This window comes from Silene latifolia, chromosome 4 (assembly GCF_048544455.1).
Source record: "Silene latifolia isolate original U9 population chromosome 4, ASM4854445v1, whole genome shotgun sequence".
Taxonomy (NCBI): domain Eukaryota; kingdom Viridiplantae; phylum Streptophyta; class Magnoliopsida; order Caryophyllales; family Caryophyllaceae; genus Silene; species Silene latifolia.
The window spans coordinates 667935-683527 of NC_133529.1; the positions used below are offsets into that span (position 1 = coordinate 667935).

Consider the following 15593-nt stretch of genomic DNA (forward strand, 5'->3'; position numbering starts at 1 on the left):
ATGTGACGGTTTTTTTTCAAATCGATCGTCTTTTCGAGAACTACGATTTGGAAAAAACAATTGTCGCATTTGGATCCTGTGGCTAGGAGTTTTTGCATGTCAAAGTTTTTTTGACCGAACAAACTTTGAGTAACCATATCTCTTGGTAATGAATTCCAAACTCAAATGTATTTTTTTTCAAATCGTAGCTCTCGAAAAGACGATTGATTTGAAAAAAAACTCGTATAAAGTATGAAAAAAGCCCCGTATAAACTTTGAGTAACCATATCTCTTGGTAATATTTCATTCCTAATTATAATAGAAAAATTGCAAATAATTAATTATCTCCTAATTGTAATGCTAATAGTATAATTAGAAAAAAAAAGCCTCCTTTAGTTATATATATTGATTACAAGTTAGGTCAATTTCCGACTTTCCGTGGATATAGTATTAGTCATTATTCATTAGCTCTTCCTAATACATACGAACAGTCTTCCTCTCCATAAAATGAGAGATGCATCGAAGATGTCTTAGTCTAGTGATTAAGACGGAGGTATTGTAAACAATAGGTCTCAGGTTCGAATCCTCTCTTCCCTTTATTGTAATGCGACTATATGCGCGCTTCGTGAGACCCAAAAAAAACGAGAGATGAGAGATACAATATTGTTGTTGAGTTGTTGCATGTAAAGCCTAATTAAATAGGCTAGCAATGATAAAAGTCGTATACTTTTCAGCTCAGTTCAGCTTCATTCACTTCAATTCAGCTTCACTCAGTATAAATCAGTTTATCTATTCACAAATTAACTCTTACTTTAATACGGCTTCATTAAGTTCACTTCAACTTCATTAAATTCAGTTTAATTTAGCTCAACTTTATTAAATTCAATCAAGTACAACTCTTTTCAATCGAAAAGAACATCACAACCGTTCTAATTTTACCAAATGTTTTTGGAACACAGTTTAACACAAATCCGGGATGAAATAGATTATAGAGACTAGAGAGTGACATATGTTAATGTCATTTAACGGGCCAACATTCGTAGACTTTCCTCTACAAGACGACTTTGACATTTGACTGCTCTTATTATAAACCGCGTGGTCAATTTTGTGCATAAGAATGACTACTTTGAAGCAATCAGAAGTCAAATAAATGGATTTTTAATTTCTAATGCCACTTCAGTCTTGACTTCCATGTTTTTTTTACTGCTTCTGTTTGCCATTTTGTCCACTAAATTGAGGAACTTTTTATCATTATAAGTAATGTAGTGTCGTAGTGACATTCTTCTTTTGATTTTATTTAGGCAGTTTTCTTCTCAAATCATCCTTTGACTTTTATAATGGTAAACAAAATAATATTCTAAATATCATCCGTAATCATTTGGAGTATTGACTAGAAAAAATGAAATTCCATTTACTTATTTGTGTAAACGAAAATACATTAGCTATTTTTAATGTTTATCGATGGTAAACTCAAATAAGAAATACGTATATATACCGGGTATATATATCACACTTTGTTACAATCTAGACATTTAAAAGTTTTTATTTTTATTCTATGTGTTTATTACGAAAACGAATGTTAGCTTTTTTATTCTTATTGGTTAAGTGTACGATAATGTGGTGAAACTTAATATATATATATATATATATAAGAAACTTTGATCAACTCAAATACTATTTCATTGTTGAGTTAACCATGCAAATATCAACGTGAATTGAAACATCTTAAATGGATGAACGACTAATTGACAAAAAAAAAAAAAAAAAAATACTTTTCCACACATTTTTCAAAAATTATCATATAAATTTTCTTCCAACTTCTGTCTTAGAGTATACATTTCAAACAACTTACCAAATTTGATTTTGGGAAGAGTAAAAGTCATCATTTGTCATATACTACGAAGTATTAATCACAAAATAGCTTACACCTTCTACTAAAATAGTTTTTAAAGCTGTGCAAAGATGAAGATCGCTCATAAGCAACATTTTTCACTTAAAGTTGTGTTTTTATTCCCAAAATTGATTGTTTGTAGGAAGTGTAACATATATTATTATTAAGATAGTAGGAGTTTTAAATTATTTTATAATGTAATGTATATATAAGTTTTTTTTAAAAAAAAAGGTTAATGTTCCCTTTGCTTCAACCATTTATTTACATTTGATTAAAATTCTCCTTATATACAGTAATAAAAAAAATGATAAACGAATAAATGAGAAGGTGGGAGTAGAATGTTGTTGAATAATTTTTTTTTTATTAAATCGTTTTGACTTTTGATAATGACTAATTGGATTAAAAAAATTAAAGAAATAGTTTTAAGCAACATAACAACAAAATTTATCACCTTCAAGCCCCTTTAAAAGGGGGACACTTTCAATCATGCATCCATCCCACAACTAAACACAAAACATCTATTCCCTTTAGAACCTAAATAATACACTTTCTTTTATTTGTTAATTAAGCATTTTGAGTAATATTATATTCACATTTTTATTACTTATACAGTTATACACAAGAAATTAATAGGAAGAAATAAAAATGTTCATAATAAAGTATAATATTCCGGATGAGATTCTTGCTACAATAGTACCTATACTTGTATATTGGCTTTATGCTGGTCTCCATCTCTTGTTAGAACCTATACACAAATATCGATTACATCCTAAGAAAGAAGAAGATGAGAGAAACTTGGTTCCCAAGTCTAGTGTTATTAAGATGGTTTTACTTCAACAAATCATGCAAGCTTTTATCGCCATTGCCGTCTACAAGGTACGTGTTTCGTTTCATTTTTACGTAGCTATATTTATCATTTATGTCTCAGCTACGTTACTATTTTGGTCTAACTCGGGTATCCACAATCGACAACAATAACAATCCTTTACTTATAGCCATTGCTTTCCAATTGAACAACTAATTAACCAAACAATACTCAACGAGGCCGCTTTGTCTCTACTGTTATTATTTTACCGTTTTTATCTTTTGACACATCATCTATTCATATTTATATATAAAATTATGGGACGTTTCTATTGTTGGACTTTGATAAGAACAGAAAACCCGGCAAGGGGTTACGCACATGCATGCAGCTAATAGGACAATGATGAGAGTCATGTACGTGTGACCTAAGAACTAGGGATCCTTAATTCCTTATAATAAACAACGTTTTTGTGTTCAAATAAACACAAAAATGTTGTTTAAGACGAAATATCACTCTTAAAAATGGAACGAATCAAATAGTAAGTTGTGACGACAAAAGGCAAAATGTCAATATAAGTTAGTATTTATCCTATTTTAAACTTAAAACGGAAATGATCGTTAGATTGATTAGAGATAAAGTGCATACAACCTAGGTATATCTCCAGTTTCCTAGGAGAATATATTATAAGTGTAGTTGTCACCGTATCATCATGCAGGCTGCAGCTGATCTTTGGTCCGAAATTTTGAAACTCTTACGTAGATCGAAATGAAAACAAAGTCAAATTTTCCATGTTGAATTTTGACTTGATTACTAACTACTTAGATTATTTGACCGTCGCGGCTCCTAATTGCTGGATAACGTGCATACAACTGGTTACTAACTATTTAGATTGATTAGAGATAACGTGCATACAACTGGTTAGAATGCTTCCTGAACATTATATAAAAAATTCAAGTGTCTTTGTATTGGAAACTTAATTAATTAATTCTATTATCCCCTATTCCCCTCATATGTCCATCCTCTAAAATTACTTTTTGGTACATACTAAGGATGATATGGAACATGACATGCATTGGAAAATTTAATTCTCATTTAAGACGGAATATAATTCTCTTTATTCTACTTGTCTAAAAAGAATAAATATATATGTTGTTATTTCTCAGATATTTCACTTTTATTTTATTTAACATATTTGACTCGTTTTAACTTTAAAACAGATATGTCATTCTAAAGGAAAATTAGTTGTTTTGAAAAATACAAAGGACAAAAACTTATAGATTAGTTTTTTTTTTTTTGGTACGAATGAGGTGCAAAGCCCCGAGTTTTAACTACTAGCCATTTTTTACCATTTTATATTGACTGAATACTTCAAATACCCTTTTAATTAGATTGTATATGCTAATAGGGAGTAATTTGTACTACAGACATGTGGAAAAGGTTCAATCAGGAGTGGTAATAAGTTTTAGTATCATCGTGCTCAAGCAATTTTAGAGAATATTTATCATTTATCATTATATTGTGATTGTTGTATTATACAAACGTCTAATAAAATAATTTCTCCTAGTATAATTATATGGAAACACAATACTACTCTATATCATCCATATAATAAAATCATAACCTATTATATACAAGTATTATCGAATTTGAAATTTCTTGTTAAGCTGCTATTTAATATGAAGTATGCTTTATGAATTATCGCCCCAACATAACATATTTTTTTATTCAGGGAACACAAGACAAATCAAGAATCGAAGCCACGAAAGGAAATCAAGATCAAACTAAAATCGTCACAATCATTCTTCAATTCATTGTAGCAATGATCGTCCTAGACACATGCCAATACTTTGTCCACCGTTACCTACATCACAACAAATTCTTATACCAAAATGTACATTCAGTACATCATAAGCTCTTCGTACCATACGCATATGGTGCATTTTACAACCACCCTTTTGAAGGTTTACTAGACATCATCGGAGGTGCATTGGCACATTGGATTTCCGGCATGACACCGAGAACTTCAATGTTGTTTTTCTCATTTACCACCATCAAAGCAATGGATGATCATAGCGGATTATGGCTTCCCGGAAATATATTGCATGTTTTCTTCAACAATAATTCGGCGTACCATGATGTTCACCATCAATTATATGGGAATAAATTTAATTTCTCACAACCATTTTTTGTGATGTGGGATAAAGTTATGGGAACTCATATGCCTTATTCTCTTGAAAAGAGGAATGGTGGTGGTTTTGAAGCTAGGCCCGTTTTTAAGGACCAAAAGATTCATTAATTTTCATTAAATAAGATTTATTATATCATTATGATCATTAATTAGTTGTTATTACTTCCACAATTTAGAGAAGTTTGAAATTATTTATATGTTATAAAGTTGTTTTGTCTTATGGATTTGATGTAAATATGGTTTGCTTGATTGAAATGGCTTGCTTTGATACGAGCTTTGCATAATAAGTGTAGTTTGTTGGTTTTGATTATGTAGGCCACATTTCTCATCCATAACTTCTGAACCCAATGCGTTTTTGAAACAACTCTTTTTAATAATTAAGTTATTATCTAATTGGTCATAATAAACATTATATATGTGTTTTAAGTTATCCGTTTTACATCATTTTTGTGTAAGGCAGTCTTATGGTTGAATATTTAACTGTTGCTTACATTATTGTTCAAAATTTGCTGAAAATTTTTATGTTTAAGAAATGGTACAGTTTTTGATCCTAGGTAAGATTGTGAAGTTTATAAAAATATTACTCCCTACTTTCAAAGTCAAATACATGTTCACTTATTAGATTAAACATTTTGAAAGTTTAAATAATATAACCATGAAGGTTTTTCTATCCTAGTTAGGATTGTGAAATTTGTATCGTTATGATAATTATATTATATTATATTATATTATATTATATTATATCCCTTCACATTCACACCATAAGTTACATTGATTTTATCACACACTTGTCGAGGCACGCTGTACAAGTCACTGTTTATATGACGGATAATCTGTCACATTAAATATATTAAGCATTTATATCAATCTTTTTTGTGATGTGGGATAAAGTTATGGGAACTCATATGCCTTATTCTCGTAAAAAGAGGGATGGTGGTGGCTTTGAAGCCAAACTTGTTCTTAAGGACCAAAAATTTCATTAATTTTTCATTAAACAAGATTTATTATATCATTATGATCATTAATTAGTTGTTATTACTTTCACAACTTAGAGAAGTTTGAACTTAATTATAAGTTATTTAGTTGTTTTGTCTTATGGATTTGATGTAAATATGGCTTGCTTGATTGAAATGGCTTGCTTTGATGTGAGGTTTGCATAATTGGTGTAATTTGTTGATTTTGATTATTTAGGCCATATTTTGCTCATCCATAACTTCTTATGTAACAACCCAACGAGTTTTGAACAGATCGTTTTAATAATAAAAAAGATAGTAGGAGTTTTAAAATCAATTAAGATAGTAGGAGTTTTAAAATATTTTATACAATATAGTTAGGCTAAAAAAAGTAATACTCCCTCTTTTGGCTCAACCATTTGATTAAACTTTTTCTCATGCAATAAAAAAAGGTAAATAGATAAATGAAATGGTTAGAACATTAGAAAAATATAGAGTAGGTTGTTTATGAGAAATATAGCCAATTACCCTCATCAATCAATCAATCAATATTATATATTAATTCCAGAAACCAAGGGATTTCAATGTAATTAAAGAAATTTATACAAATTAATTATACTATATAGTTTTAAATCAATAGCACCGTGTGATGGACCTGAAAAGGGACATCAATGTAAATATTATATAGTTTTGGTTAAAAGTATAATATAAAGATGTTTTGATGAAGAATATTTATGGAAATTACATTAAATTAAAGTAATTAAATTTAGAAAACCCAAGAATATAGTGATTTTCCTTAAAATTAGCATGCCCCACTTATATAATTAATTAGTATTATCATAGAATTATACATCAATCAATCAATCAATACTATATATTAAATTCAGAAACCAAGGGACTTCAATGTAATTAAAGAAAGTTATACAAATTAATTATATTATATAGTTCTAAATCACTAGCACTGTGTGATGAACCCGATTAAGGGATCTCAAATTCTCAATGCAAATATCATATAGTTTGGGTTATAATTAAATTATATAGAAGTTTGGCAATTTTCCTAAACATTTGTAAGAGACCAAAACATGGTCAATTTCCTTAAAATAAAATAATTAATTAATATGGTCAATTTCCTAAAAATAAAATAATTAATTAAGATGCTTGGTAATTTTCCTAAATATTTATAGAAGACTAGAAGATGGTCAATTTCCTTAAAATAAAATAATTAATTAGTATAAACATGCACACTTATGGTATTAATTATTATCATCATAAAATTATATATTAAATTTAAAATATATACAATCTTATTAAACTTTATAGTTTATTAGATGTATAGGATGTTAATTATTTAACATACAAAAATATAATAAGTAGGTTATAAATAATTCAAGTTAGATTCCATAATATATAATATTGCATAATTTTTTCGATTTGATTTAATGCATACATGTTCAAATATTTTTTTTATTTTTTTTGGTGAAAAATGTTCCTAATATGAGAATTGTTAATGATTTTACATTGAAAAGTTACATGACCAAATTTTAGTTTATGCTAAAATTGGTTCGCATTTTTTATTGAATATATAAATATTATATTTAATTATTTAAGAAATATATTTATAATAGTTTTTATAATAGAAAATAATACTGTAGGTTTTAGTTAAAAAATGGTAAAAAAAACTTGATTTGTACTTAATTGCACATTTTTGAAAGGTAATGGGGCTAATTTACTACAGGTAAAGCTTAAGGGGGCTGATTTGCATATAGTTCATAAGTTATGGGGGTAATTTGCTACATCTCTGGGTTTTTTATTAACCATTTTGACAGTGACTAACTGGTAATAAATAAGGCAACGTTTACAAAAGATGCAGTGGCAACCAAATACAGATGAAGAAGACCGCATAATTAAAATGGTGAGCTAAATAAAAAAGAATAAGGTACAAAAAAAGGAGGGTGAAGAATATTGGAAGATTAATGAAATAAAGATTGAAGGATGAATGTATTATATAAGGGAAGTAAGTAATGGAGAAGTTATGGAGGAAAAAAATAAAAATAAAAATAAAAATGGAGGGAAAAGTTTAGAGGAAGAAAGGAAAGCCATGTTGGAAATCTCATGCGTGCCATGTTGGCCCTTAACGCTCACATTTAACGAAATAGGGTAGATTGGGCACGGTTGGGAACAACTAATTGAGTTTAGGGGTACAATTAGTAATTTGTGATACGTGAGGGTACAACTTAGAAAAGTGAAAAGTCCAGGGGTATAAGAGGGAAAAAACCCAATAAAAAATAGCTTTCCGTTTTTACAAAACCTCGTCTGATGACAGGTTTAAATGACAGTTTGCCCATACACCCGTGACACTTGTATACGCATATACATTATCATCGTTTTTTATAGTTGAAAACCTTAATGAATAAGGCGAAAGTAAGCAAAAATAAGACAGCAATTACAGCAGCTACATACTACACCCAACAAATCATGCTTGAAACCGAATTAATCTTCTAGGTATTCTTCAACTGTTTGCCCATTTTGATCTGATAGCTTAATCGTAAAATCTCCAAATTGTGATGTGACTAGCCCTTATAATGTTCATGCTAGGGGGATGTCCAGTAATATCATCTCCACCATATCGGTATTCTCTACTAAAAGCAATGAAAAATAAAGATGCGGTGAGAAACATAAGCACCACCTTAAAAATAATCGCGCATACTTTTGTATATGGTATTAAATCTGGCTTGTAACGGTGCATCATGATAAAGTTATCCTTTAAGTATAAAAGTCAAGTTTTTTAGAGGGATATGATTGGTCCTTATAATTTTTAGTAGGTGGGCTCCACTATAATTTCTCTTCTCTTCTTTTCATTTCCTCTCTATCCATGACACAATCTTCTTGATTTCATTATTTTCCGGATATTTCTAATTTTAGTACTCTCTCTCATTCATTATAATGTTCTCATATCATATATGCACAATACTTTAGGAAAATTGTAAAAAAATGAGGAAAGGGTTGGGTGGGGTTTGGTGATAGAAGAGATGGATAAATAATTATGAGTTAAATAAAGAATTATGGGGCAAAACATTAAGGAAAGTAATAAAATAAAGGATTATTTAACAAGGATACTCTAAACTATTGGTCGTCTTCTCATATTAATCTGAACTACATTTTAACTCACAATAAAACGTACTATTATCCCCTCTTCTCATAACAATCTGTATAACCGGCTACCTATTTTACCGGTTAACTAACCTCCATTATTTTGTTTTTCTTGGTCAATCTAAGTTATTACCCTAACAATCACAATCACACTCACCATTGCACCACCACAACCACACCCACTCACAATCACAGTTGCCCAACTACTGGTGGAGTAGTGGCGGTCCAAGGCAGTGAAATATGATAGTCGTTGACGCCGGCGCACTGGTAGAGACCATGAGGCTGGAGTGGAGGTGGATCTGATACTTCCGCGGCTGTTGAGGATTCGTATTGTTGACGGAAAAATAGATGGTGGACTGGTGGTGGGTTCGACAAATCTGATATTGATTGGCGACTCCCATGAATTCCATCTTTAATTTCATTAGTTTTCTCGTATTCTTTTTCAAAACCCATTTCCATTTATTCATCAGCCCCACTTTGTTTTCTGGGTTTTTGTGGATTTTTCCTAAAGATTTGTTGACAGACCAACATTTATTCCATACAATTAAGCCATGAGTCTTACTTGATTCATCAGCCTTACCTTGTACTCTTAAATCTCAATAATCAAAGACACAGGTCAGGATTTGTGTGGTTCCAATTTGATGAGATTAATTAAACTATTGGCAAATGTCCTTACTGCAAAAGGATGGTTTTGTTTTTTAATTGAATTTAGAGTAATTTGAAGTGGGGTTTTCTGGTTTTTGACGGATTTTTTTAGTATAGGTAAGAGGAAGGAGATGAAGATCATCTCTAATGAGAAAGGTGGGGCACTTTTACCTGCTATTACAGGTTAATAAAGAGCAAATTCTAATAATAGTGGAGGGATGTAATAGTTGGTTTATTGGTAGTTAAATTAAAGTTCAAAGTATTTTGAGAAGTAGCTTAATAGTTTGAAGTATTGTCATTAAATAACCCTAAAATAAAAGTAAAAAGTTGCGTGAGGTTTTGTGATAGGAGAGAAAGATGAATAAAATAAGAGTAAAAGTTACCAAAAAAAGAGAAACATTACTTGAATAATCCGTTTTGGGAAAGAGAGAACATTATAGTGAATGAGAAAGACTATACAGTAGATATAAAAAATATGAAGTATCGACTTCAAAATAAATGCAAACAAATATTAAAAAACCAAATATAAGTGACGGATCGTATTTACATGAACATATTTTTGTCTAGGCGATATAATTATCTAATACTACATTTATATTTATGTCGAGTTTCGAAACTATCTAAATTTTCAAATGGTAGATATATTTTTATTTTATTCAAATTCTTGCATATTAAAACCTGTACAATTCTATCCGCGTTAGCTTCATTTATAACAATATATTACGTTATTTAACATGATGCATACTTGCATCTGGTATAACCAAGTCATTGGATATGTAGTGCTCCGAATCACAAGGATGTATAAGTTAAAGAAAAACTCTTAAATATGAAAAGCGTATAATAATATTTTTTATTTTTTAAATCTAAAACATGGACAAAATAGATAAATGCGTGAAAGATATCTTTTTTTTTAGACCTGACACAAATAAATCATTCACGGACTTTCTCATTATAGATCTCAACCATCTGAACTTAAACCTCGTACAAGATGGAGGTTTCTATAATTTTACGAAATCTGAAAAAGATCCTGCAATGTTTTGTAGTTCACCCATCATTCTTTCTTTGATGTCATATTAGGTGCAATTTACATATAAAAAATAAAAATAAAAATAAAAAGAGGAAAATGTGAGATAAGCAAAGTGAATGGTGGGTTTAATTATGAAATGTTGCCTCTATTTTTTCAATTACTGTGAATGAGAATGTTTTTGCATAATTTAAAGCCATGATAATTATTTATCTTATGTAGAGTTGTTTTCAGTTTTTCTTTTACCACTCTGATTTCATAATCACGTTTTACCACGTCTTGCGCAACATGTCAACATGTTTTTTCTTTTTTTCTAATTTGGATTTCTCCATCTGAAACAGAAATCAGGGAAAAATATATTTTACAAACAATTATTAGTTATATGTTTGTAAACAATGAGTACTTATTTGATTCAATAGTATTCGCATGTTCTAATTTCTCTTTAAATGATATCTCGTAACATTTATTATCCATTGTAATAGATTTATACAATATCACCAGAGATACCTCGCTTTCTAGAACAGCTCCAACAACAAGTGTTTCAAGAGCTTTCACGTTAGACTAATAGTTTCATTCACATACTTTGTACAAATTATTTTGCAGCAAACATTTCAATCATGAAAAAGTCTGTGATGGTGTGTATATACATTTATTTAGGGGCGAGCCCACGTATAATCAAGGTGTAGCAGATGTTACACCAAAACCAAAAAAATTCCCTTGAAAATTCCTTCTTTGCTACACCATTAATTGCCTTTGGCTGATTAGTTTTTTGTTACTTTAATGCATTTTCCATTTTCCAATACCTTATTCCCAATACACGGTGCATTCTCTACCATTAAATACTCAATATTTAAGTATTAGTTGTTGGTTGGTTACTAGTATGAATTACTTGTTTTAATCGTCTTTCTAATTTTTCCAAGTTCTAACAATTCCCATATTATTAAATACGGAGTACAAAGACAAATAATAGAGGCTATATATTGAGTATTTGTGTGGTAATAATAATAAATACACTTAACATAGAAGATATATAATAAATTGTATTCCCTCCGTATATTCATTTCTTTACGTTTTCTATTATTTGTGAAAAAAATATTTTAATTTAAGATAAAAAAGTGATTGAAACGGAGGGAGTAGATTTACATTAAATACTATGAAGTATTTTCTATTGACGCTATTTTGTGAATTACTCCGTACTAAATAAGATTTATATTTATTATACTTTAGCTTGAACAAGTTATGATGAATCTTAAATCTTAAATATCATAAGATGTCGGATTTGGGAAAACTATCATAATAACATCAAAGTTATTGGCTACAAATAACAATTCACTTCATTTATTTTAAAGCAACATACATCTGCTACTCAAATTTTTGGCTAAATTTTAACGAAGATTTTTATTTGTTTTTATTTAAAAATATTCAATTTATACTTTGACAACTAGATATATATGTGGTAGCTAACAAAATATATACTATGGATCCGCCCACTGAAAAAAATTCTTTGGTGCGTTAATATAATAATATTGCTACACCATACGAAAAATTCTGGGTTCGTCCCTGCATTTATTGCAAGTTTTTTCACAGTTTATTGTTATATATTACCACAATATATTTACATTTTCTACAATTTATTATAATTTTGCCACAATTTTTTAGTATTTTATCACGATTATTGTTAATTTTATTATTAGTAACTTAACAAGAACTAGTGTAATTATTTTTTTTCTCGTAATTCATACTCCCTCCTAGTCGCGCATTTCTTCCTCTTCCATTTTGCACAAGAAATAAGCAATTGATTTTAGACCACACAAAACACTCTACCCCACATGCAAATGAATTCAGACCACACAAATCTTTCCAAAAAAGGAAAGAGGGAAGAAATGAGCGACTAGGAGGGAGTATTTTGTTTCTTTTTTATTAAATTTATTAATAACTTATAAATATTATTATTAGTATCTTAGCAAAAACGTTTCACTTTTTTTTTATACGAACATGGTTGTGTTTTAAGATAACTAACTATCTTGGACACATCTCGTTAGGAATTTTTTCATTGATTACGCTGTAAAACATTATACGTTGTATTACAAGAGGAAATATAACCAAAAGAAGTAATATTACTCTATAAATTTTGCAAAATCTGCAGATAGTTTATGTACACTTATATAGACGACGAGTAAAGTATACAGTAAGGACCTAAAGTATTGAGAAATGTAGCTTTAAGGACCTGAACTATAAAAGTTAATCATTAAGGACCTGGGTTGTACTTTCCGTTAAGTGTCCGTTAACCTTTTTTATTGTTTGTGGAAAAGCATTGAGAAATGTACTAAAAGACTTAAAAATTATTTTGGCTGACATGAGTAGTGGTAGTTATTGTTAGTATAATGGAACGTTGCTCTCGGCTTCTGGTGTATTCTTGATCATGCGATAAATAAAGCTTGTCTTTCCTCAATACTCATAAGTCATGAGTATTCGTTGAAGTGCGGGTGTTACCAAGTCCATTTAAACTCGAGCTCGAGTGAGTTTAGAATAAGCTCACAAACTTGAGCTTGCGCTTGCGCTTGGAATCGGCTCGTAATTTCCCGAACTTAAAAAAATAAAACATGGAATCGGCTCGGATTAAGCTCGAGCTCGGTTAAATCGTTATTTTCTCCAAGTTTTATATCAAATTAATAAATAAATATGTTTTAAGAAAAATAGAAATATAAATTTTTACAAAATATAATAAATATATTATCATAAAAGCTAAAATAACATGTTATTGAGAACACAAACAATTGTAAAAAGCCAAGGTTACTTATGAAATTATAAAAAAATAAAACGAGTGTAAACGAGCTTTCGATTTGAGCTCTACTAAGCTTGGAATCGGCTCAGATTTGGTCCAACATATATAGGGTCGGAAAAAAATTAATCCAACCCGATTTGGCTAATTCGACTCATATTAAACGGTAATGTTAACAAGTGAAAAGAAAGTATAGTTATCAGGAATTGCTAGTTAAAAGAAAAAAAACACAAATTGATTAATACTTTCTGATTTTTAATTACATAAGTTATTAAAAAGTCACATATTAGGAAAACTGAAGTTCTTAGCTAAAATATAGACATGAGTTTAAAGATTAAAATTATATCTATCAACATCAATGAAACAACAGAAAATGAGAATAATTAGATCATGCTTTCATACGTAACAATTTTGTAGTACAGGCGTACAACATGCAAATTTGGAGAAGTAAACGTGAAATTTTGATGAAAAGAAAGGGAGAATAATTTAGGCAATGAAAGTTTTAGAAATAAACAAGTTTCTCCTTTATGTTCCTAGGAGTAATAAATAAGTTTGTGATAAACTTAAGGATCTATAGTACTCTGTAGTATAGTATCATAGGGGAAATAATAAATCAAGGGCAAATTAGTCTATTTTCACTACCGTTTAAAAACTAACAGCCAACCTTTTTATAGGTCCTTATTTGCTTCTTTAAATACTTTAGATCCTTAAAGCTACATTTCTCAATACTTTAGGTCCTTAGTATATACTTTACTCTATAGACGACCATCATCGTTTTCGATAGTTGAAAACCTTAATGGATAGGGTGAAAGTAAGCACAAATAAGACAGTAAAATCAACAATTACAACAGCTACTACACCCAACAAGTCATGCTTGAAACCGAAGTAATTCTCTAGGTATTTTTCAACTGTTTGTCTGTTTTGATCCGATAACTTACTTGTCAAATCTCCAAATTGTGATGTGACCAGCCCATATAATGTCCATGCTAGAGGGGACGTCCGGTAATACCATCTTCACCATATCGGTATTCTCTATTAAAAGCAATTAAGAACAAAGATGCACTGAGAAATATAAGCACTACCATAAAAATAATCGCACATACTCGTGTATAAGGTATTAAATTAATCTGGGATGTGACGATGTTCATGATTAAGTTATAAAGGTTTAAAGTTTAAACTTTATAGCAATTGCAATTTGAGGCTATATTGGTTTCTTGTACAACACTAATATAGCGGCGACCAATTCAGAGATCAAGTCTCAAACCAAAATTTAATATCATGCCTACATCAAAGGCGAAAATATCGGGTAAAATGAGGGTCATTACTCATTAGTTATTCAAAGTTAGGGGCGAGTTTTTAACCTTTTGGAAGGACAAAACGTAACCCTAAAATCTTAAATACTCACCTCATCCAATCGTAGGATCATCTTACCCAAAAGTGTTAGAGGCTAAAGAATAGAGAAGAGACACACTGTTATAGGGATGATGAAACCGAAGAAGATGTTACACAAGACCTAAAAAGCAGAAGCAACAATGTTGGCAATGTGATGTTTTGGTATGACTGTCACAATATCATCCCATAGTAGGTGAAGGTACAGAAAGGTGACGACATGAAGTATATTTACCACAAGAATTTCACAATGCTCCATTCAAATTCTATCATTACATAAACTATTACACCATAAACTATTGCTTGAATCAACACATATGGTATCTAGCCTGAAACAAACATATAAGAAAATCATTAGTTAAATAATTACCTGGAATCAAACTATAAAACATGCAACTAAGGGTTAAGACCAAACGACAGCTGTAGCTCAGACTTCAAAGAAACTAAGCAAAGCAGCTATAAGAGATGACAATAAACAACTTTAATTGCATATGTTAGCAAAGCTAGTTGATGAAGTTATTGAGGGCTGCTACTCATAAATTGGATTTGTAACCCGTAAATAAAATGATGGCCCTAACTAGTAATGCTTTGTAGTTTTGTAGAATTCAGCTATAGTCTAATTGGTTATAATAAACATCTTTGGAAAACTTCCTAATATTTTTTGTCTCAATTATATACGTGTTATTATCTAATTGGTCATAATAAACGTTATATACGTGTTTTAAGTTATCTGTTTTACATAACTTTCGTGTGAGGTGGTCTTATAGTAAAATATTTAATTGTTGCT

The 15593-nt window shown here is 29.9% G+C and overlaps 1 protein-coding gene across 1 annotated transcript; it reads left to right on the plus strand.

Annotated features, from left to right (window-relative positions):
• Window positions 1-2387: 2387 nt before the first annotated feature.
• LOC141651961 (sphinganine C4-monooxygenase 1-like) lies at window positions 2388-5080 on the plus strand. Its single transcript, XM_074459647.1, has 2 exons — window positions 2388-2746; window positions 4405-5080. The coding sequence occupies exons 1-2, from the start codon at window positions 2516-2518 to the stop codon at window positions 4969-4971; spliced, it is 798 nt and encodes a 265-aa protein (XP_074315748.1). The 5' UTR covers window positions 2388-2515; the 3' UTR covers window positions 4972-5080.
• The last annotated feature ends 10513 nt before the right edge of the window (window positions 5081-15593 follow it).

Bases quoted from the DNA above. Each gene is read 5' to 3' on its own strand.
- LOC141651961 (XM_074459647.1), top strand. From the start codon at position 2,516: ATGTTCATAATAAAGTATAATATTCCGGATGAGATTCTTGCTACAATA. The intron at 2,747-4,404 runs GTACGTGTTTCG...TTTTTTATTCAG, and splicing joins TCGCCATTGCCGTCTACAAG to GGAACACAAGACAAATCAAG.